Genomic DNA, 21,100 nt, shown 5'->3' on the forward strand with positions numbered 1-21,100 from the left:
AAATTAATTCATAGGATCTTTGGGGATCCTCAGAAATGAAATCATATGAAAAGCATGGTTTCATTTGTTTCATTTGTGGATAGAGAGGTGGGGCTGAGAGTAGTGGACTGGTTTGATTGATTGATAATACACTCCCACAGACATCAGCTATGTTATTTCTAAAGTGTTAGAGACTCTCATGTGAAGAAATCGAGTCTTTTTAAAGCGCTCCTGGCCAAATAAAATACACTGGCATTCAAACATAACCACATGCACTCAACTATAATGCCCTCACTGCAATGCAGCTACTATCATGGCACGATAAAGCCTTGCACAGTGCAGCCAATATGTCCTGTAGCAATATATTCTGTAGATCACAGTCATGTTTGAAAATAATCCAAGTTATAAATGAACAACAACATCAGAGCAAAGGAATAATATTTATGTCTTCAAAGCCAGTCTGGGAACCAATGACAGCATTTTAGATAACATAGTGTGAATATCATATGTGCGTGAGAAGGATACAGAAATCCACACTTTTTCATCACATCAAAATCAGTATTTTCATTTCAGTTCAGGCAGCTCAACCAACCATTTGAAATTCAAAATACATACCGTTTTTAACAAGAGATAATTATTGTGCACAAATTTGAGTTAGGGACCGTATGAAAATTATTATTGGTGGAGAGGGGTAAAATTGTAACACCCTCCGTCATTGTATGTCACAATAGTGTAACAATACCTAAATGATGAATTACAATACAATACAATACAAAGGTTCTGTAGATGAGATTTTAAACAATAATATAGCAGCAAACAACTATTTCCTATGTCAAGCTACAGTGGAGTAATGGCGTCCTGAGCAGAGAATGAGGTCACACCTACTCTTTATGTGTTGTAATCTGAGCTTCTCTATTCCTTGTTTTGATAACTGGGATGTTTGCACGTACATCTTAGTGCACGTGAGTCTCTCCTGTTAAATCTTTGGCCCTCCCTTCATTCATATCGACACAGTGATCACCCACAGGTGAGACAGCAGAGTACAGTGCACAGTGACCAGGTGGAAGCGACTTTCCAGAATTTCCTCCACTGAAGAACCACGTTTTTGTCTGAAAAGGCCTCCGACAAAGAAAGTGATAAGACCAGAGCGCAGGTGGACTGGCCATGGGGCTTACCAGCCAACAAAACATCCATAAAGTTTTTTAAATTTTTACCAGTTCCCTCAGTGTCTTTACTGGCACCATCTGTGTCATTCATGTGACCAGTCCCACTGGATAAGTCCGAGGCTGAATTTCTTTATCAGTCTGACTGTGGAACAAATACAGGTGTGGTTTTTCCAAGATGGAGAGCCCTATGAGCAGCTACAGGGCTCCGGCTTGACTTAGAACTGGCTTTTTTTTCTCCTCAGTGCGTAAGTAACTTGATGGGTACATACTATTACATGTCTGTTTTTAATCACTGACTTCCTAGAGTAGTCATGAGGATGTTAGTTAATTTGCTGTTACCAATTATGAATTTGTTCAGAAAATGTTGCTATTGCTAACTGGCTAACTGTCAGCATTGCTGTGGAGCATATCACAGCTCCAGCTCCAGCGTGGGCAAAGGGCTGTGGCTGGATTACTTTTTGTTGGCTCTTGTGTACACAGGGTAACTTTATTCAGTTTGGTTCTTGTTGTGTTTTTAGTGGCTTCCTGGCACCTTGTTGACTGAGAAGTGTTTAAAATCTAGCATTGTTTACATCCACGTTTACTTCCTAGCATTATTCTTGTTCCCTTCTCCCTCATAACCTGTTGATTAGTAGAATAATGTGCAACCATTTGCAAGGATGTGCGTTGCATCCACAAGATACATAAAATGGAGACTGTCCTCCAGTAAAAAACAAGCTCATAGATCTTTTGTGCAAGCAGTTTATTACAACTGATACATTCTATTGTTAGGCGACCTCTAGTGGCTGTAGTAATCCTGACAGGAGCAAAGGAGGAAGCCAGGTGACGTAGTATATAGAGCGACAAAGTCTGTGTTTGGAGTAGGAGAGGGGTGGATGGATGGGTCAACAAGCACAGGACATTCACACAGGAGACAGCTGTTTATTTCCTGTTTGAAACAGCTAGCGTTGTTTGTTTTATCCACGACCATTCCACAACATTAACTGCAGGTTTATTATTGTATCCATGACATTGAAAGTCATCTAACCTGAAAGAAGTACTTATTTTAATCCAAACACAGCAACTACATGGTTAGGTTTAGAAAAGATCATTTTCTAAACCTAACCATGTAGCTGCTGTGTCTCCACCTAACCAAAATGTGATTGTTCCATAAAACTGTTCCATTAGTATTGATTATTATTGGTAGCCTGCCAATGGTGCGCTCCTCTGCGTCCTGTCTGAGGGTATTGAAAAACTACCAATGTGGTTGTGTAAGGTTGAGGACTTGCTGACATAATGTGTACCCACTCACAAAAAAATTGCTCCACAGTGCTGTTAGAGGTCAGAAACTCCAGAGTGAACTCTAATATTTCTATTATAAAGGGAAGAATGAAATACTACATAACTCTGCGACTGGAAAAGTTAAAAGACAATCCTTTGTTCTACCAAAAAAATTAGACCCTCCCTTCAGCAGAAAGAAAAAATAAATATCCCTCCACATCTTCTGCCTCCCTAGCTCCATAATAATATCCATACAGTCCCTTAGCAAAAATTCATGTACAAAGATTTTGATTAAATATTGTTTACCTTTTGAATTGACTGAACTGAGAAAAAAAAACAACTCCAATCATATGTGTGTAGAGAGAACATGTAAAACAGTGTAAACATCACAAAATCGGTCACACCATGCCTGGTGGAACGTGCACTGAGTGTTACCTCTTTCACCCATCTATTAGGTAGACTGAATGAAACAAACAAACAGGGTCAGGTCACTGTAAATCCTTTAAAACATTAACATCGCCCACCCTTAACATAGTAGAAGAGGTGTATGCATGTTACCTTGGCAGGCGCAGAGCCCTTCTTGGTTTCCCACATGCCTCGCTTGTTACCAGTGTCAGCCGGTTTCACATCCTGTCACAAAAAAGAACCACCATGCACGTTTTAGTCTGCAGTTCTGGTGCAGTGGTGAAAGAGGTATCTATCTATATCTATTATGCTTGTGATTATTAGTTGTAGTTGTGGTTAAAATGTATGCAAAGTGGGGCCTTTACCAGTTTGAAGAGTGGACAAACAGCAGGAAAAGTTTCAATGAGGACAGCTGAAGAAAGGAGTGCATTAGCAAAGGGGAAAGAAAGGCAGAGGAGAATTAAACGAGTGAACACATTTAACAAACAGAAGAAAGTAGAGACATTCAGAGATACAGACATGCACTAGACTGCTGTACAGCTTTATCCCATTGGGGGGAAGTGTTGCCGCAAAAGTAAAGGCAAGGTTACAAGTGCTCCTCTGGCCAAGACATTTGACACTAAAGATATCTCGCTCGTAAATTTCATGGTAGAACAATGTTGCACTTCATCCAGCAATGCCACTGCGTGTGGACATAGTGTAATGTCTCCAGGAGACCTGGTAGGATTAGCAGCTGATGTCCTACTTTAAGAAAAGGACACAGCGTCCGCCAAGAACCCAGCCACGAGTGAGCTCATCTATTTAATGTCGCATTATCACACTAAATTAACTAATGTAATAATTCAGTGCACTTGCTGGTTGTTTTGTCAGTGTTGTGAATTAGGATAAAATTGTCTCGCTTCGTGATAAATGTGAAGGAACTTGACCTTTTACCCTTGCCTGAAGGAGACTTTGATAATGGAGTCACAGTGAGACAAAAATATGTTGTTTACTTTCGCAGACACAGAGTCACAACTTTTTGCAAGTACTGTATGATTTATGAGCTGCAAGACAATCTTGAAATACCAACAGAGAATGGTGTGATTGATGTAGAGAGAGGCGTAGAAACGGCTGTGAAAGGAGGCACGTTTGTATTCAGCTGTTGTCAGCAACAGTGGGGAATAATATACTACTTCAATGCTTTTCCCACAGGTTGATGCTTAAACACTGCATTCATATAACTCTCAGGCCATGTAAAGAATAACGCACAGAGGGTGTGGGGGGCTTTGTCAGCAGTTAAATAAACTGTCCATGTGGTGTCACTAGACCCCAGACACTGCCCGCTGCTGGAGCTCAGACAGAAAAGCTGCAGCCAACAAAAGGCTGGCATGCTGATGTGCAAATGAGCACATTAGCGTGTACAGAATATCGAGGGATTACTCTGTTGAAGTAACACTGGTATCTAATTTACAATAGCCGCTGTGATCAACACGAGGATTTATCAGGCCTTACTGCTGGCTTTGCTGCTGCTGCTGGTGATGCTGCTGCTGGTGCCGGTGTTGTCTTCTCTGCCTCTGCAGGCTTTGCCATCCAACTGTTGACACGTCCTGCCACGCCTCCTTTGATACCAGCCACATCCTGGGAAAACAGACATCTGAAATACTGGATCACATATCAGTAAACCTGTCTATCCTTCTCAATCCTTTCTCAATCCCTCACCTTGTTGGCAGGGGCTGGGCTCTCAGGGGAGCCGCCGACATTGCCCTTCTCCCACATGCTCTTGATGCTACGCGTGCCTCCTGAAGGAATATCTGCCATTGGAGACTTGGGGGATTTGGCTTCTTTATTTCCCTGTGGGGACAGAGGATGGATTTCATGAGTTTTTATAGGGTGAAAACAGCTCAACACTGACTGTGGCTCAATGGTGGAAAGTTTTCAAGTCCATTAACTCGGCTGCTTAAGTTGGCTGTTCTTATCTTGAGTATTTCCATTTAATGCTACTTTTAACTTCCTCTTCTACATTAGTTTGACAGCTAAAGTTAGTAGTCACTTTACAGATCATGATTTTTTTAGATTTAAAACAATGTGTATGAGTTATTAGCAGTTTCACCAAAGAGAGATGTTTCCCAACTAGACCTCTCTGTTTTAGGCACGAAGTGGTGAAATTATCCAGGACTTCACAAAAACATGACTTTGTTTTCCTTCTTTCCCACAACATTAATCATCTCACTGCCCTTCAGATTAATCTTGTGACCCTTTGGAGAGGGCTCGACTGCTCGATGAGGAAACACTTTATATGTAAAGTGGTTAAATCACCTCTGATCTTATAAAAAATAAATGAATAATAAGATCAATAAAAATATATCACTTAGAAAGTGCCATCTTCTTTGCAAAAGCAGTACTTTATTTTTGAGTCTTTAAGTACAGTTTACTGATACACTTGACACACTTCTGTTCTTTTACTAAAGGGAAAGCAGGCTTTTACTTCTGATGGGTTTTTTTACATTGCAGTATTGGTACTTTTATTTAAATAAATGATCTGAGTACTTCTTCCACCGCTGCTGAGGACAGTGAATAATGTCATGTCTCACCTGGATGGCAGAAGCATATTGTTCTAGTCTGTTGCCTATCTTGGAGACAATTGGAGTGTGTGACACTCTGGCTGCAGTGCTGCAAGGATGAACGACACATCGGGCATTAATATGTTTCATCAATTAAATGTTTCTTTATTTCTGTGCTGTACTATACAACAAAATAACCTTTTATGTCTCACCTTTTCTGGGCTGATTTGCTCAAGAATTCTGCCTTCTCCCCAATCTGCACAGAACAAAACAACATGTTTAAACTTATATACTGTGTAAACCAGTCTGTCAGTGACACATTTATAATTTGGACTTGGTCGAGCTGTCTTGGCTTCTCTCTTGTCTCCGGGACGACCTCACCGAGAGGCAGACCAGTCTGTCCTTGGGAAGGTCTCTCTGTACTTGAATGTTGTGTTGGCTGGTGCATGAGTGATCGAGCTGGAGAGTTTGGCTGTAACGGAGCCAGGATACACACGCATAGACACGGCTCAAACGCACACAGAAACGCACACAGACACACACAGCCTGCTGTTCAAAATGAGTTACACTCTCCATGTACGCGCAGAGTTAAAAAAAGAGACACAATTCTCAACATTCCTCCAAAAATATTCCGGCAAGAAAATTACCCCGTCACGGTCTCGTTCATCTACTGCCATATTTGAGTACAGGTCAGACTCCAGAGCACATCTTTTTTTATTCTTGTCAACTATCAATATATGGCTAATATCAAAGGAATTAAAAACATAAATCAGAAAGAAAATAGCAAAACCAATGATCACATTAAAGTAACAAAATGTGTTTGACCATAGAGGGAAGAGGGAAGTAGCTAAAATAAATACAAACAGATCTGCTGCTGCATGGGAGGAAACAACATCCTTTGTAATGCTCTCAAGTGTAAAGGCAGACAATGCTCTTTAGCTGGGAGTAAGATGAGACGATCAAATCCACTCACAGGTCCGTCTGTTAAATATGAAGCTACTTCAGCAGCCAGTCAGATGAGGTTTGCATAAAGACCTGGTTTGCACCTGTAAAGCTCACTAACTGATACATTACATTTTCTTTGTTTACTCCATAAAAACAATGTAGAACACTGTAGAAACAACATATAGTCATTTTACCAACTCAAGGAGCTTTAAAGATGCTGGTAGGTGGATTTTGTGTCCCCCGTTTTCAGTTTTCAGGCTAAGCTAAGCTAAGCTAATCAACTGCTGGCTGTAGCTTCATATTTACTGTACAGACATGAGAAAAATATCTTCTCATTTAACTCTCGGCATGAAAGCAAATAAGTCCATCTCCCTAAATGCCAACCTCTCCCTTTAGGAGATGATGATTTGCGAACATCTGGAAGGCCCAAGTGGCTACAGCAGCAGCCGGTGTCTCATCTCTCAGCGCTGCAGGACTGAGCGGTTTAGGAAATCCTTTGTTCCCAATGACATTAGACTATTTAACAACTCAGACAAAGGCTGTGTACATATAATACATGAATAAGTTACTGGATAACTGTGAATTTCCATATTTATCATTGGTAATTAATCTTTGCTGGAAACCCTGTAGACCATCAGCAGGATGTCTGAACCTCTGCTCACCTTGGAGGAGCCTTTAGGACTGATAGCAAAGGCAGGTTTTGAGGTGTCCTCCTTCTGTTTCTTCTTCTCTGCAGCTTCTGCCCTCCTTCTCTCTATCTCCTCCTTCATCCTTTTCCTCTCCTCCTGTTACGAAAAGCACGATTTACTGTTACACCTTTGACACTGTACTAACAGACTCCTCCAACAGTGAGACTTACTCTCTGATTTCTGACAATAAACAGAATTCCTGAATGTGAAAGTCCATCCTCACCTGCTCTTTGGCTTTCTTGTCCTCCAGCTCCTGTTTCTTCTGCTTCTCCTCCTCCTCCAGGATCTTCCTCCTCTCCTCTCTCTTCCTCTTCAGCTCCTCCAGCTCGGCCTCTTCGTCCTTCTGCTTCTGCTTCATCTTCTCAAACTCCTCGCTCTCGGCGTCGTTTCGCCGGCGCTTCAGCTCCTGCAGCTTGCGTTCGGCCTCCTGTCGCTCCACGTCGTCTGCCTTAGTGGAGGGAGCGCTGCTCACAAACACAGTCAGCTGTTTTATGACCAACACACGTATACAAACTCATGTTTTATCCTGCTGATGAGTTCAAAATGATACAAACATTATCATAACAGCCACCAGCCTGTAAAAGTAAATGGTGACCTACTTTAAGCCCTTTATGTCTGTCTGCTCATTTTCTCAGGTAACTGTTTGTGTTTTTGTGTGGCTTCATTACTTCGCATGATTATTTTGCTTTATGTCTATACATTTATGTATTTTTTAATCCTCTGGTTTTAAATCTTAAAGTCTTTAATTGGTTTTTAGCTTTATGATTTTCAGTATTTTTTTCTTTCTTCTTCTCTTATGTATTGTCTATGCATCTGAGTTAGCCTTGGGGGGGGGGGGGGTCTCCTGCATGTCCTTACAGAAATAAATAAATAAATAAATGAATTAATAAATAAATAAAGTTTTACTGAATGCAGTTGAAAGGGATTTTCTAGAAGAGTCTCGTCCCAATCTGAAGATACAAACAAATACATTTGAATTTGAAATGTCTGTGGATGTATTATTGAGTGGGCCCACCAGGCGCAGGCCCAGGGGCCCCAGAGGTCAGGGGGCCCTTGGGCCACAGCCTCTGTTTGCAGTGGAGTGTTTGATGTGTTAATATGTCTTGTTTAAAAGTCATAGAGCTAAGTTAGAAGACAAAAAATGACGACAAAGGACTGCAATCAAAACTATCACAAGGAGACTCAAAACTTGCATCCTTTCAGTCACGGGGTCCCTTCGTGGGGGCCTTTTCTGTTTCTACCCAGACGCCCATTTACAAAGATTTACCTTGATGTCTTGTCTGTTTTCTTAAGCTTATTGTCAGTGAAAGCTCCATTCTGTTTGGCTGGTTCATTCTTGCAAAAAGAGAGAAAAACATTGGACGTCAAAACACTGGTCCTACTTAATGTATATCTTCAATACTAAAGCAGAATTCCTTCATGTATTGAATGAAAACTTTAGATTTACCTTTTCCTTAAAACCAAATCTCTTGGGCTTCTCCTCCTTTACACAGACAACAAAAAAGGAACAAGATTAATAATAAATAATATAATAAAAACATCAGGCTTGGTTAAAACACACGATGCTGAAAAAACAAAAGAGGCCATCTGACAACAGTGGAGTCAAAGGCTCTGCAGTGTGTGTATGCAGCACAGATGTAAAATGAGGACGCACCACTCTGTGACATCCTTGATACAGTGTCCTCTTTTATCCTTGTGGCAAAGAAAACACTGCGATCTATGGCCACACAATAAAACTATCATATAAACTATCAAATAACTGCAAAGCCTGGATGAATCAAACATGGTCCCCCAGTGTCACTTCCTCCGAAGATTTGCATTATTAAAATGTCTGTTTTCTGGGGAGACATTAACACAGAGAGCTCGTTTGAGTTTTCCAGGTTTTTGCTGTTGCTAAAAAGGCCCATAAATTACATCGATACCTCCTCTTTCTTCTTCTTTTCTTCCATCTCTCGTTTTTTGCGTTTGTCCTCCTCCTCTTTTTTCTTCTTCTCCTCAGCCTCCTTTTTCCGCTTTTCCTCCTCTTCTCTCTTCTTTTCCTCCATCTCCTTTTTCCGTCTCTCCTCCTCTTCTTTCTTCTTCTTTTCCTCCAGCTCTTTCTTCATCTTCTTCTCTTCCTCCTCCTTTTTCTTTTTCTCCTCCATTTCTTTCTTTCGTTTTTCTTCCTCCTCTTTCTTCTTCTTTTCCTCCATCTCCTTTTTCCGTTTTTCCTCCTCCTCTTTCTTCTTCTTTTCCTCCATCTCCTTTTTCTGTTTTTCTTCCTCCTCTTTCTTCTGTCTCTCCTCCATCTCCCTTTTCTGTTTTTCTTCTTCCTCCTTTCTCAGCCTCTCTTCATTTTGCTTTTGTTGTTCCTCTTCCTCCCGCTTCTTCCTTTCTTCTTCCTCCCTCTTGAGCTTTTCCTCCATTTCCTTTCTTTGCCTCTCTTCCTCTTCTATCCTCAGCTTTTCTTCCATTTCTTTTTGCTGTTTTTCCTCATCTTCTCTCCTCTTCCTTTCTTCCTCCTCCTTGTCCACATCGGGAACAGCTTCCCCTTCAGCATCTTTCGTCCCTAGATCAACCTCCGCCTCCGCCTGCTCCTATGAGATAAGTTACATTAATTTATTTTCTATAATTTGCTGTCGGTATATCAACAAAATAAAGTTAGCAGGAAGCTAAAATAAGACACCATACCTCATTTCTTGTGGTCGGTGTTCTTGACTCCTCAACAGATTCCTGTCAAGAGTAAAAACAAAGTCAGAATATAAAATGTGCTGCTTCCGAGAAAGCAATAAACTCATCTTTACCTTCTCCTCTTCCTTCTTCTCATCTTCCTCTTTCCTCCAGGAGTTTGTATCACTTGCTGCCACCTCCTCCTGGGCAGAATTCTCCTCCGTCTTCTCCTCTTCCTCTGTGTGTCGCTGTCTGCTGCTGCTGACGGAGGACTGCTCCTCCAGTGTGCTGTCTGTGCCGTTGGTGGTGCTGATGGTGGGGTCGAGCTCCTTCTGTCTCTCCATGGCCTCCTTCATTCTCTTTTGCCTGCGCTCCTCCCTCTTGGCCAGGCGCTCCAGCAAAGCCTGGTCATCATCTACACCTCCAGCGGAGGCAGCGGTGGAGGACTCAGACTCAGTCTCTGTGACACTGTTAAAACATGAAATTGGCTTTTTCATAAGGCAATGGAGCCTGAGATTCAAGTCAAATCAGAGCTGAATCTCTAAATCCCCCATTACACTCATACTTCTAGTACGATCACGTGTGATGAACCGCATCTAACGCATCTAAGTCTCTGATTGGGTCGTTCTTCTGTGGCTAACCAGGGGAAGAATCAGTCAAAAAATCACACAGTCGCTGCAGCCAGTTCCAAATGTTGAGGCTGGAAGTGATTATCAATACCAAGAGTGGAAAATCTGGTACTGACAAAACTGGAGTTTGAGGAAATTGGTGTTAACAACCTTGTTCTTGTTGTATAAATAAAGATTAAAAAGAGGAGAATCGTCAACTCTTGATATTACAGTCCATGTAGATGTAAAGTTCATGAACTATTACAGGGGAAAAAAATCAATAAAGGAGGTGAGCTGAATTAGACCCATACTACAGGGATCTATTATTGTGTCCTCTACTTCACTGTCTGATTTGGAATAAAGACAAGCTGAAAAGACTTAAGTACAGGCTGTAATAATATAATGTGTGGCTGTCTGTTTGGTACCTGACTCATACAACAACATTACAGTGTAAATCATGGGCTGTATTATAAAGTGCTTCCAAAAATGTATACTTATAGCAATGAAACTTCTTGCTGCTTAAATAGTTTTTCAAAAACAAACTTGAACGGTGGTAAATTAATTATTCTTAGGATCTGTGCTAATGTATTGCACAGCGTATGTACAATAACCTTATATTTCAGCACAGCCAGTGGAGTATGCAATAAGAGCAATACTGTTGCTAATGTAACTGCTGATCTGTTTAAGCTGCTGTGTCACGGTTAATATGATATTTAAATGAAACATCAACAGCACATATTACTGTAAAATAGCAGGTTTTACTTTTAATGTTTAAAAAGTCAACAGTCACTTCAATTTCTTTAAAGAAATGGATACTGACAGCTGCTACAGATGTGCTGTTTAAGCTCGCAGACAGGACCAAGCAGCACATATTTTTTTTATTACTTAATGTATCTATTGTATTAAAAGAAATCATATCATAAAGGAGAATATTAACATTTAAGTCAACAAAACCTCAAGTGGGAGGTTTCTGTTTCGCTGTCTTGAGACTCTGGCCTCTTTGCCTGTCTGGCCCCGCTACAGTTTTACATGCCCTTGATTCACATTGTACCTGTTAGTGTTGATGACATCAGAGGTACCAGACTCCTCGGAGTCCTTCATCTTCTTTCTCTCCTCCCTTGCACGTCTCCTTCGCTCTCGTGCTTCCTCCTCATCATCATCGTTGGTGTAACCCACCCTGAAACATCACATATGGATATGGAGTACGTCTTAATGTGTAAGTGAAAGGATAAAAAAATGATGTATTTTTGCTTAAAAATGAGACAGCCATTTCTAAAAAAAAAAAAATTAAAAAGAAGACTTTTTCCCTGCTGTCAAGAGTGGTTTCTTGCCAGGAGGTGGTGGTGGGTGTTGTCACTAGAGAGCTTAAGCCATTGTTGTGTTTACAAGACGAGAGGTTATAATACGCCCTCTGAGCGGCGCTATGTCTTCAGGGCAGATTGGAGACTACAATGAGTCCCTATTGGAAAGTGATGAGACGGTCCTGGGCGAACTGGTTAGCATGCTAACTTCAGTACACAAAAAGACGTGATAGAGACAAGAGTTAACACTGGCATTGCTTTCCACCACTGGAGACAGCTCTTGTAGAGCAAAAGACGGAGGTTTGATGCTGAACTTGCAACATTTTTCCTGGACTGGTAAGTAAACAGCTGTTAATGCTAACGCTGGCTATGTGGCCATAGCAAAACTTACAAATGGCTCCTATATATACCTATATAATACCTGCTCCCAACAAACTGAAAAAAGACTCAGTGCCTGCTCCAATTGCTTCTTTTGTGGTTCACCACGACACTTAGTACAATGACTGATTCCTCCACCAGACTGAGTGTACTAATCAAACACCAGAACAGTATGAGCTTGAACATATGTTGACATTGGATGACAAATTTTGAGGGAGGTCATATTTCCCTTTTTTGTACATTGGGGGGGTAAATAAGAGGAGGATGATAAGAAGATGAAGAGATAAGAAATCTTTCCAGAGTGCAAACAAAACAATATATGGGATTAGAGATGAGAGATATTGCCAGATTTGTTGCCCTCCTGTCTTTCCCTCCAACATCCTCTCATCCTCTCTTTCCAAACATTGCTAGGCTTTATGAGGCAGGGAGAGAGAAATGGCCCATTGATAGAGCATGGGTATTATTTAACTCTGCTCATCTTGAATCCACAGCTCAATGATTTACAGATGTTGAGAGAGGGAGAGGTGAAAAGGAACCACAGAAACAAAGATCCAATTGAGGCGGAAATCCAGCAAATCCCCAGGCAGAGGTTCCTCTGAATGGCATGGGTCACCTCAAGAAATTATTGAGGAAATAATTCAATTAGATATTACTCCACCCAAAGCTAGAGGCCTGCTGTGAGAGTTTTACTGTTACATTTCCAGATGAGCAACCTGGGGGGCGAGAAGCAAAATGAACGGAGGGAAATATGATGAGGGCTGCTTTGGCCAACAGGAAAACAGAGTGAGATGAAGGAAAAGAGACCGAAAGCTCCACTCAAACTGTCAAAGGCTGAAGCATTCAGAGAAGGCTATGCTGTGCTGACGTAAAAATGGGAGTAAAAACATTCCAGCGTCTGCAGTGTTTCCTCGAGAGGAGCGGAGAAGCTGGAGGGTGGTGAGAGGCAGAAAAAGGCAAGGCAGGCGGGGTTGGCACGGCTGGCAGAGCTGGCTGCAAGACTGTGAGAAAATTCCTTTTTTTCACTGAGGCTCTGATAGGACATCTGATACGACAGCAACTGACTCCTGCACTGAAAGAGAATGATGTGTGAGATGTAGCCACTATCATCTGTTAGTGGATAAAACTGATGATGTTCTATTTTTAACAAATCCCACAACTGACTTCAAACACAATGTGTTTAATTACATTTAAGCAAGACCACAATCTTTCACTAAATTTTACCAAAGCGCTTCCGTTACCTAAACCTAACCACAGGCCATGGTCTGGATGTGAACTATGGTCTCTAGCATGACAGTCATACATTTTGTTGACCCACCAGCCACCCCGATCACCTGGTGGCTGGAGATGTGAATTTTAAAAAGGTCAAAATTGTATATGTATATATAAAAATAAATAAATAAATAAATGATTTCCCAATACACCTGGGTACTGTAGTTAAAACTGTAGTTTACTCCTGTTTCTCAGAAACAGGAGTAAACAGAGCATTTGTTAGGGACTTTTCCAGTGTGAGTAGTTGTGGCAGCTGGATGGTTTGCAGGATGGATTACATTTGACTTAAAATAAACTACAGTGCCTATGTTCACTGCGATGAAAGCGCAAGTTTTAGACAACAATGAAGCTCTGTGGCACGGAGCAAATAAGGCAACACTTGTTACCATTGTTGGTTTTGGTCTTCTCGTGGGATTTGTTGACAATAGGAAAACATTTAGACGCCACCATCACTACACCAATGCTTTTAACCCTGCATCACTGTACAGTGATGAAGCCACAAGTGCTGTAACAAATACCAATGTGGTAAAAAATAACACATAATTTATTTCATCCGTATCTAACGATGGTCAGTGGCTCACATGAAGTCTCCTGGGTTTCACAGCAGATTATGGTTTGTTTGTTTGGGCTTATTGTTTTCCAGTGACTCTTAAGCTACTTGTACTTTTTTTTCGACACTAATTATGAATGCAACCATCAGACAATTGACAACTGACCTGGGTTTTTGCTCATTTTCTCGACTTCCTTTCAGTTTATATCTCTGTAGATTATCCAAGGATTTAAAAATGCAGCTTTACACGCGTGTGTGGCTTTTACGACTACAGTGGATGACAATACTGTAATATTTATGCGAGAACAAAGAGAGAATGAGGGAGATGACACAGAGACAAACCCAAACAGCAGCACGGCCGACTGACTCTGTAATGAGTGAAAAAGGCAGTCAAGATGATTAAGCCGTCATCACCTGAGCACCGTCCAAGTCCTGTCTGCTCTACTCTGCTGCTGCACAGTCACACGGGCACTCACAAATCCCTCATGCAAAAATTCATACACACCTACACAGTGTGACTTCCCTGTGAGTAGCTGCTGGCTAATAACTGCCAACAACTGCAGTTGTGGTTTATAAATGAGGGGGAATGTTTGCCCCTAATGATCCAATATGGTCTCCAGGAGCTGAAAGTATGTCAGGTTTGCTTTGTGAATGGTGACTCAGACAGTCAAACAGTGATAAAACTATGAAATTTAAGATCACAGGTGTAAGATGTCACTTGTCCTTTTATAGTGCTCGTACAATTTTTACCATGCATTCACCTTTTTTGGACTGAATTTCACTTATGATTAAATGTGCATGTCCATGGCAGCGTACTCATCTGTATGCATGTGTTAGAGAGTTCACCTACTTTTCAGCCTCGAGGCGCATCTGCTCTCTCCTCTGCCTCCTCAGCTCCATGCGACGGTCAAAGTCATCGTCCATGATGCCCAAAAGATTCTCCTCACTTTCTCACTGAAAGACACAAGTGTGATATCACATCAAGTTTCCTAACATCACCATTCAGTCATCAGTCCATCCATCCTGAATCATACACTCGAACGATCTTCTGTTTCCCTTTCTTTTTTGACAATCTAAGTACAGTAGGATCCTACAACCATATAGCATGAATCTCTTTTCATCATCATGGTAATTCCACACCCCTTTCACACTAAGTAACTAAATTCAATAAGAAGATGCTCATAAAATGGGTCCCAATCAGCTGAAACACATAAAAGTACAGGGGACCAACCAAGACAGTTTCATGGCATGGGTAAAAAGTAACAAAAACTACAGTGCCTGATGGTTTACAATACCTTAACAGTAGCTGAAGTTTAGTCCATGGACAGCACTGTCTCCCCGTTCGTCATATATCAACTTCTACAGTCTGGTTTATATCTCAGCCCCTCTGCAGCATGAAGAATTCCTGCTTGTTCTTTCAGTGGCTTTAACTACCAGAAAAGGCAAAGCCTGCCTCTCTGCTCCTCTCTCCTTCTCCCTCAGCCTCCCTCCTCCTCCTCATCCTGACTCTTGCTCTCTCCCTCTGCCTCCCTTTCCCGTCCCTGATCTCTGACTCCAGAATCTCTCAGAGTATTTCTCTTGGTTTGTCTCATCCTGCTATCTTTACTTTGTCTGTCATGCTGCAGCCTGTTTTTCTTTTTACTCACGTTTCCTTTCTTCAAAATGAATCAACGCGTGTGAAACTCTACTACTGACTACCCTTAACTCCTGATCTCTTTAAGGTCACTTTGTTTAGAGAGCTTATGCAAAGTCATCTAGCTGTGCAAAGCTTCTGCAACCAAATGTCACATCCAATCAACCTTGATTAAACTGATAAACCTTTTAAGCAACCTGTCATTACAGTCTTTGCTCAGCACTGCTGGCAATATTACCATGCACATGTATTAGTTTAGAGAGCAGATTGGAATTCAGCCTGGAAACAGAAAGAGTAATAAAATCTGCCTCCCAGCACCTCTAAAGTTCACTAACTAACACGTTATATCTCATTTGCTTAAATGAAATTTGAAAAAAAACCAAAAAAAATACAATGCATGTAAACATTATATTGTGGTTTTACAGGGGGTTATGTGCCAGATTTAAATTTTATGTATGATGCAAATGACATGTAACATGTTCATTAGCAAGCTTTAAACGGTGCTGATTTTGTTACCTTCAGACAGAACCAGGCTAGCTGTTCCCCCTGTTTTCTAACCAGCTCTAGCTTCACATGGACTGTACTAAGATGTCGGTGGTGTCAGTCTTTTCATGTATCTCTCAACAAGAAAGGAAATACAAATAAACATTTCTAACAACTTCTTTAATTTTGGGTGTAATTCTTGAAAGAGCTTAATTTTCTCTTGTAGGTCTCTTTTGGTCAAGGTGTCCTGAACTCAGTAAGGCTACAGAATAGAGGTGTGCAAAGAAATCAATTCACATTAGAATCGTGATTCTATGTCTATCAATTCAAGATTGATGAATAAATTCCAGAAAATAGAATAATATTTTTCAGTCTTGTAACAGCAATCCTATAAAGATGGTGCTGTGTCAGTTTCCGTCCAGACACTTCTCCTTGGCTTGAGCAAGAGGAAAGTGCAGTGTAAGCGCTGGAGTGACTATGTGTGAGCAATGGAAGATGTAAAGGGAGAAAGTAATTCAACCTGCCCCATCTTCACTGAACGCAAGTGTTTGGGTGCATTTTGGATGCTATAACCTTGAGGGAAGAAGGAGCTTGATATTGATCATTCAGGTGTTTTGACTGATTTCCAAACGTCACTCATGCATTGAGTAACATGAAAGAAAACATACCACCTACACATCCATGGTATCTAACGCTAATTAGATAGTGTTTAGCAGACTGCTGCGTGATATTCTCAACACGATAAAACTCTTTACACTCTTTGTGCCACCTTTGTTCTGAATACAGATTGGGGCCTAGAGCTCCACTGGATAGGCTAATCTACAGAACAGCTTTATTTGAATTGTATAATAACCAGTGAACCGTTTATTCCTTCTACTGTTGTTTGGTGCTGGTCCACTGAAACTCCACAGTCTCAGACGACTGTGCGTTTAAAACTCATTACAGATTCTGAGTTACAGATAAAATGCTAATTCTACAATAAGGCTGCCAAAGTATATAATCCACAATCCAGCCTGTATCCACAGTAATCAACCTACTAGTGAAATAATAATAAATCTGTATTTTGTCTGGCTCTGCTAGGGGTTAATTTCCCAGAGTTGAGCCACTTATGTAATAGAGTAAGACAAAAAAATCTTGTGCAAAGTCATTAACTGCAAAACTCCTTCTGGCTTACATAAAGCAAGAAATCAGATGCATAATCTTAAACGTTCATGGATATAATCTTTGAATAAACTGAGTTTATAGTCTTGCATGTAATAGATTCTTCTTTTGCTAAAGAAGAAGCAGGTTCATTCATCTGTAGTTCCCAAAACATTTTGAATAACCATATGTTTCAGTAACACCTTTACCCTTGAGCACCATTTCCAAACCACTGCCAGTAAAAACTCTCTATCAAATGAATGAACTTTTTTGTCTCATGAAATATTTTCTAGCTGCACGATGAGCAGCTGCCATCAACCACCTTTTGAACACCTTAAATCTGTAAGAAAATGTCTGGAAGTAGCTCCAGCCAACAGATGCAGGACACTGCTGCAGAGAGGAACTCTGATGTGTGACTTCAGAAAGATTAACAACTCCGTCCCACTCAAGAGGAAGGAAAATTAAACCAAAGAAAACTTGTAGACATTTGGCACAGTCCAGTTCCAGTGTTTGAATGTAAGTTATTATAGTCTAGGGCAGGATATCAATTTTGGATCATGAGTAACAAAAGATGCAACACAGCTTTTTTGCCTGTAGTAAATAAAATATTCTCACTCGTGTCTGACGATTTAGTCGAATAAGAATATACTGTAATAAACACATTCTTTACCTTTTAGGCAGATTCAGTGGGTTGAAACTGTAGGACTGATTAGTACTTTTTGTGTCTTATGTTTCTCATTATTTACTGTTGCCAATTTTACTATTACTCACAGCCATTGTTATGGAATTGGTTGGAAATTATCCAATATTACAGTGTAAGTTAGTTTTGCCCAAATGATACAGAAATAAAAAAGCCAATGTACATTGTGCATCACAAAATGAGACTAAAGACAGTGGTCTTCAGAACATACTGATATAAAACAATGGCCTCTCCCATGAGCAAACCACCCATCTTCTGCTATAACAACATAACAAAGAGTGCTGCGAATCCAGTTGATGTGAGCTCACAGACTCAAGTTGACATTACACTTTATCCTGTTTACATCATGCACCATTGTGTGTGTTTTCTCCCCTTACATTGATGTGACACACCTGTAATATATTTATATTCCAAACAGTTCAAAGCCAGCGTTGCAAAGCATTATAATCATTCTCAGTGTTAATAAAAGGGCCACTTCGGTACCATCCCTTTATTTTAGTATCTGCCTCAGATCTGAAGAGGGGCCCACCAGCAGTGAGCAGCGGATCATAATGGGACACAGTCATATAACAGTTTAGTTTTCACCATGGCTGATACCATATACAGTCACAAAGGCTTACAAACAGAAACAGACCTAAAGAGGCTTTTTCAAAAACATCCATTACATCTCTAACAAGACAGTTCATTGGTATCCTGGAAAAGGATGACACTTGTTTACACGTGATTTATTGCACTCATATATCTTACGACTTACTACGTTAGTAATGTATAAACCATAATGATCCCTAGAGTTCAGGAATAAAAGGAATTAAGATTTTGGGAAAAGGCACGCCTTAAGAATACTTAAACACAATACTGTAGGCATCACAAAAACACCCTCAGCACATTAAAGGATAATGCAGCAGTATTCTATATTTTACTATATTGTCAATAAATCGCACGATAAGAAAAAAACTAACAATGTTTTAGTTCATCTCTCAATCCTTTATGACTTCTGTATCACTGAACACCATTCACAAGATATTAAACTTTACTGATGGGACACAAATATATGATTTGAATCCTTAAAAAAGTAATTTCAATGAACAATGGAGCTCAGGCTTCACTGGACTGAATTCATTGTTGGTTTTGTCCTTTTCAGCGGATTTGTTGAAGGTAAGAAAAACAAATATCATTTGACTTAAAGACATAATAAAATCAAGCCGAGGCACTTCTTGTTAACTATCTGGCTAACACTTTAATAGCCCCTATTTAGCATTGATAAGCAGTATTTTATATATTTCATAAATAGTTTATAACACCTTATAATATAGTTGTACATATAAGTAGCTGGCAGTAGTGGTAATTGGTGACAACTATAACTCTTTTAATTCACAAGCAGATGGTGCTGTAAAAACAAATACTGAATGACAATATAATATAACATAGATGGAATATTAGCTTTTTCTTCAATGAAAAAGTTAATGTTGTTGACAGATACTGTACATTCATAAACACTTATAAATGTACTTATAGCAGTCTACAATTAAAGTATAGTGTTATAAACTAAATCTATTGAATAAGATAATGTATATAGTGCTAAATGGGGGGTTGAAGTAAAGTGGTACCACTATTTGTACAATGATACCCATGAATACCTTCTGACAAGACCTTGACCTTCAGACAAGAGGACAAAACCAAAGGAATAAACTACTGTCTGACTGATGTGCATTAAAGGTGAAGTCATTAACACAGCTCGGGTGTGATTACAGAAGTCATCCTCATTTTAATGCTGGTGCCAGTATTTAATGCACTGTACCTGTACTGTAAGCACAAGCTGTTGAATCACAATTCATGGAAATATCTACAGGATTACTAGATGATACAGGTGTTCAGGTGACGTCTCTGCTCTCCTGTTCTGGTCTGCAACACTGAGCCAGCATCAGTCAACTATTATGTCAAGCACTCCAGGTGTTCTCCCAGTGTTTAACTGTGCATACCATCATAATGATTACCACTGTTAACTTTTCATTAATATCATCGCCCTACCCACCATCGTCTTCACCATTTTAACATTACCCAAATTTCTTATAAATACATTACAGTAAAGAGCTTTAATTTATGTAGGTCAATTCTCTCACAATCATATGAAACAAACTCATATTCATCCCTCCGTCACAGCTGGTCTTATATGGGACCAATTAAAGTCTGGGGATGACAAAGGCAAGTCTGTGTTTATGAGGCAGCGGCTGGAGCCTTATGGACTCTGTGGAGCAGCAGACTTGCAGCTAACAGCTCACAGACATGTCAGTCGTGATCCTGCCCTGTTTGGATTGGCCTGGGACCAACAAGGCCAGCAAACTTTCTAAAGTTTGAAAAATCATCATTCTGGCAGGTAGGCCCCTGGTTTGTGCACCGGTGTGGATGCACAGACACACACACACACACACACACACACACACTTGAGAGTTCCTCATAATAGCTGTCCTATTAGTTGATTTGTTTAGACAAGTGTGTTGTTTTGACAAATTAGCCTATTACATGCAAACAAACAATCCAAATGCAAAAGCACACCCCCTTGGATCAAAGTACATTGATCCTATTGGCAGTAATCTCATTTACATGTGGACAGCATGTTGTTGGCTTCCTCGCTTCCATGGATAATTCCCACATGATGGGTGCCCACAGCGGTTTTTAACTCAAATGTCTGTGACTGATTTCGGTCTCTGCTGCTCTGACTCTGATGGGATCGGACTCTTGTGGTGCAGGATGTCTTCCTCTCTACATCACCATGGTCAGTCTCCTCTCATGCAACTGGCAACCCATCGCTGGCTGAATGCCACCCCTAACCCTCACCAGACACTTCTCATGAATACTCATTTTGATGTTTGCTATAAATTAACTGTCATATGAGGAAAACAGCAGTGACAAGGAAACAATTATTACTTTCTGCTGGCAGCATGTAATTGGCTAGCACAAATGTGAAGAAAAAGTTGTGTATGGGTTCTGTCAAAGGTCTAAATCCAACATTTGTATTTAAGGATTTCACAGCTAGCTATCTAGAGCAAGCAGATACACAAGTATGCAATGACAGAATAGAGCTTTTAAAGGAATAGTGCAACATTTTGGGAAATGTGCTTACTCACTTTCTTGCTGATGGTTAGATGAAGATCAGTACCACTGTCATGTCTGTATATTACCTGTGGATCTAGCAAGGAGGCAGTTAGACGAACTTGAAATATGTTCTGGAAGCAGAAAGAAACAATGAGCCTTGCGCTGCCTTAAAGAAATATACCTACCAGCATCTCTAAACATACTGCATTGCACCCAGTGCTACTTTGCCAAGAAACACTAACAGCTGCCTTTAAAATGATAAATTATTGTTTTATATCTCTGTTTGTCTACAAATGAAGCAATAATGTGTGA

General features: G+C 40.4%; 1 protein-coding gene across 7 annotated transcripts in view; it reads right to left on the reverse strand.

The window, feature by feature from the left end:
* LOC139630632 (caldesmon-like) overlaps nucleotides 1-21,100 on the reverse strand; it is a 30,850-nt gene that overhangs the window by 4,237 nt on the left and 5,513 nt on the right. For 2 of the 7 annotated variants that reach the window (XR_011693200.1, XR_011693197.1), the window contains exons 1-16: nucleotides 15,035-15,202; nucleotides 14,590-14,693; nucleotides 11,293-11,418; nucleotides 9,768-10,101; nucleotides 9,655-9,696; nucleotides 8,907-9,560; nucleotides 8,432-8,467; nucleotides 8,252-8,319; nucleotides 7,208-7,448; nucleotides 6,958-7,080; nucleotides 5,563-5,606; nucleotides 5,381-5,459; nucleotides 4,509-4,640; nucleotides 4,302-4,427; nucleotides 2,964-3,035; nucleotides 2,841-2,865 (exon numbers count right to left, since the gene is read on the reverse strand). Coding sequence is in view for 5 of the 7 variants with exons in the window: in XM_071494274.1 (XP_071350375.1) it covers nucleotides 2,964-3,035; nucleotides 4,302-4,427; nucleotides 4,509-4,640; nucleotides 5,381-5,459; nucleotides 5,563-5,606; nucleotides 6,958-7,080; nucleotides 7,208-7,448; nucleotides 8,252-8,319; nucleotides 8,432-8,467; nucleotides 8,907-9,560; nucleotides 9,655-9,696; nucleotides 9,768-10,101; nucleotides 11,293-11,418; nucleotides 14,590-14,663 (2,151 nt within the window). In the remaining 2 variants the exon portion in view is untranslated. Of the gene's footprint in view, nucleotides 1-2,840; nucleotides 2,866-2,963; nucleotides 3,036-4,301; nucleotides 4,428-4,508; nucleotides 4,641-5,380; nucleotides 5,460-5,562; nucleotides 5,607-6,957; nucleotides 7,081-7,207; nucleotides 7,449-8,251; nucleotides 8,320-8,431; nucleotides 8,468-8,906; nucleotides 9,561-9,654; nucleotides 9,697-9,767; nucleotides 10,102-11,292; nucleotides 11,419-14,589; nucleotides 14,694-15,034; nucleotides 15,203-21,100 lie in introns of those variants that run through there. The other 5 variants (XM_071494274.1, XM_071494258.1, XM_071494266.1 and 2 more) reach the window with 5 other exon arrangements.

The sequence above is a fragment of the Trachinotus anak genome, unplaced genomic scaffold (genome assembly GCF_046630095.1).
Source record: "Trachinotus anak isolate AG129_WGS33_773 ecotype Australia unplaced genomic scaffold, CSIRO_AGI_Tana_v1 ptg000002l, whole genome shotgun sequence".
Classification (NCBI taxonomy): domain Eukaryota; kingdom Metazoa; phylum Chordata; class Actinopteri; order Carangiformes; family Carangidae; genus Trachinotus; species Trachinotus anak.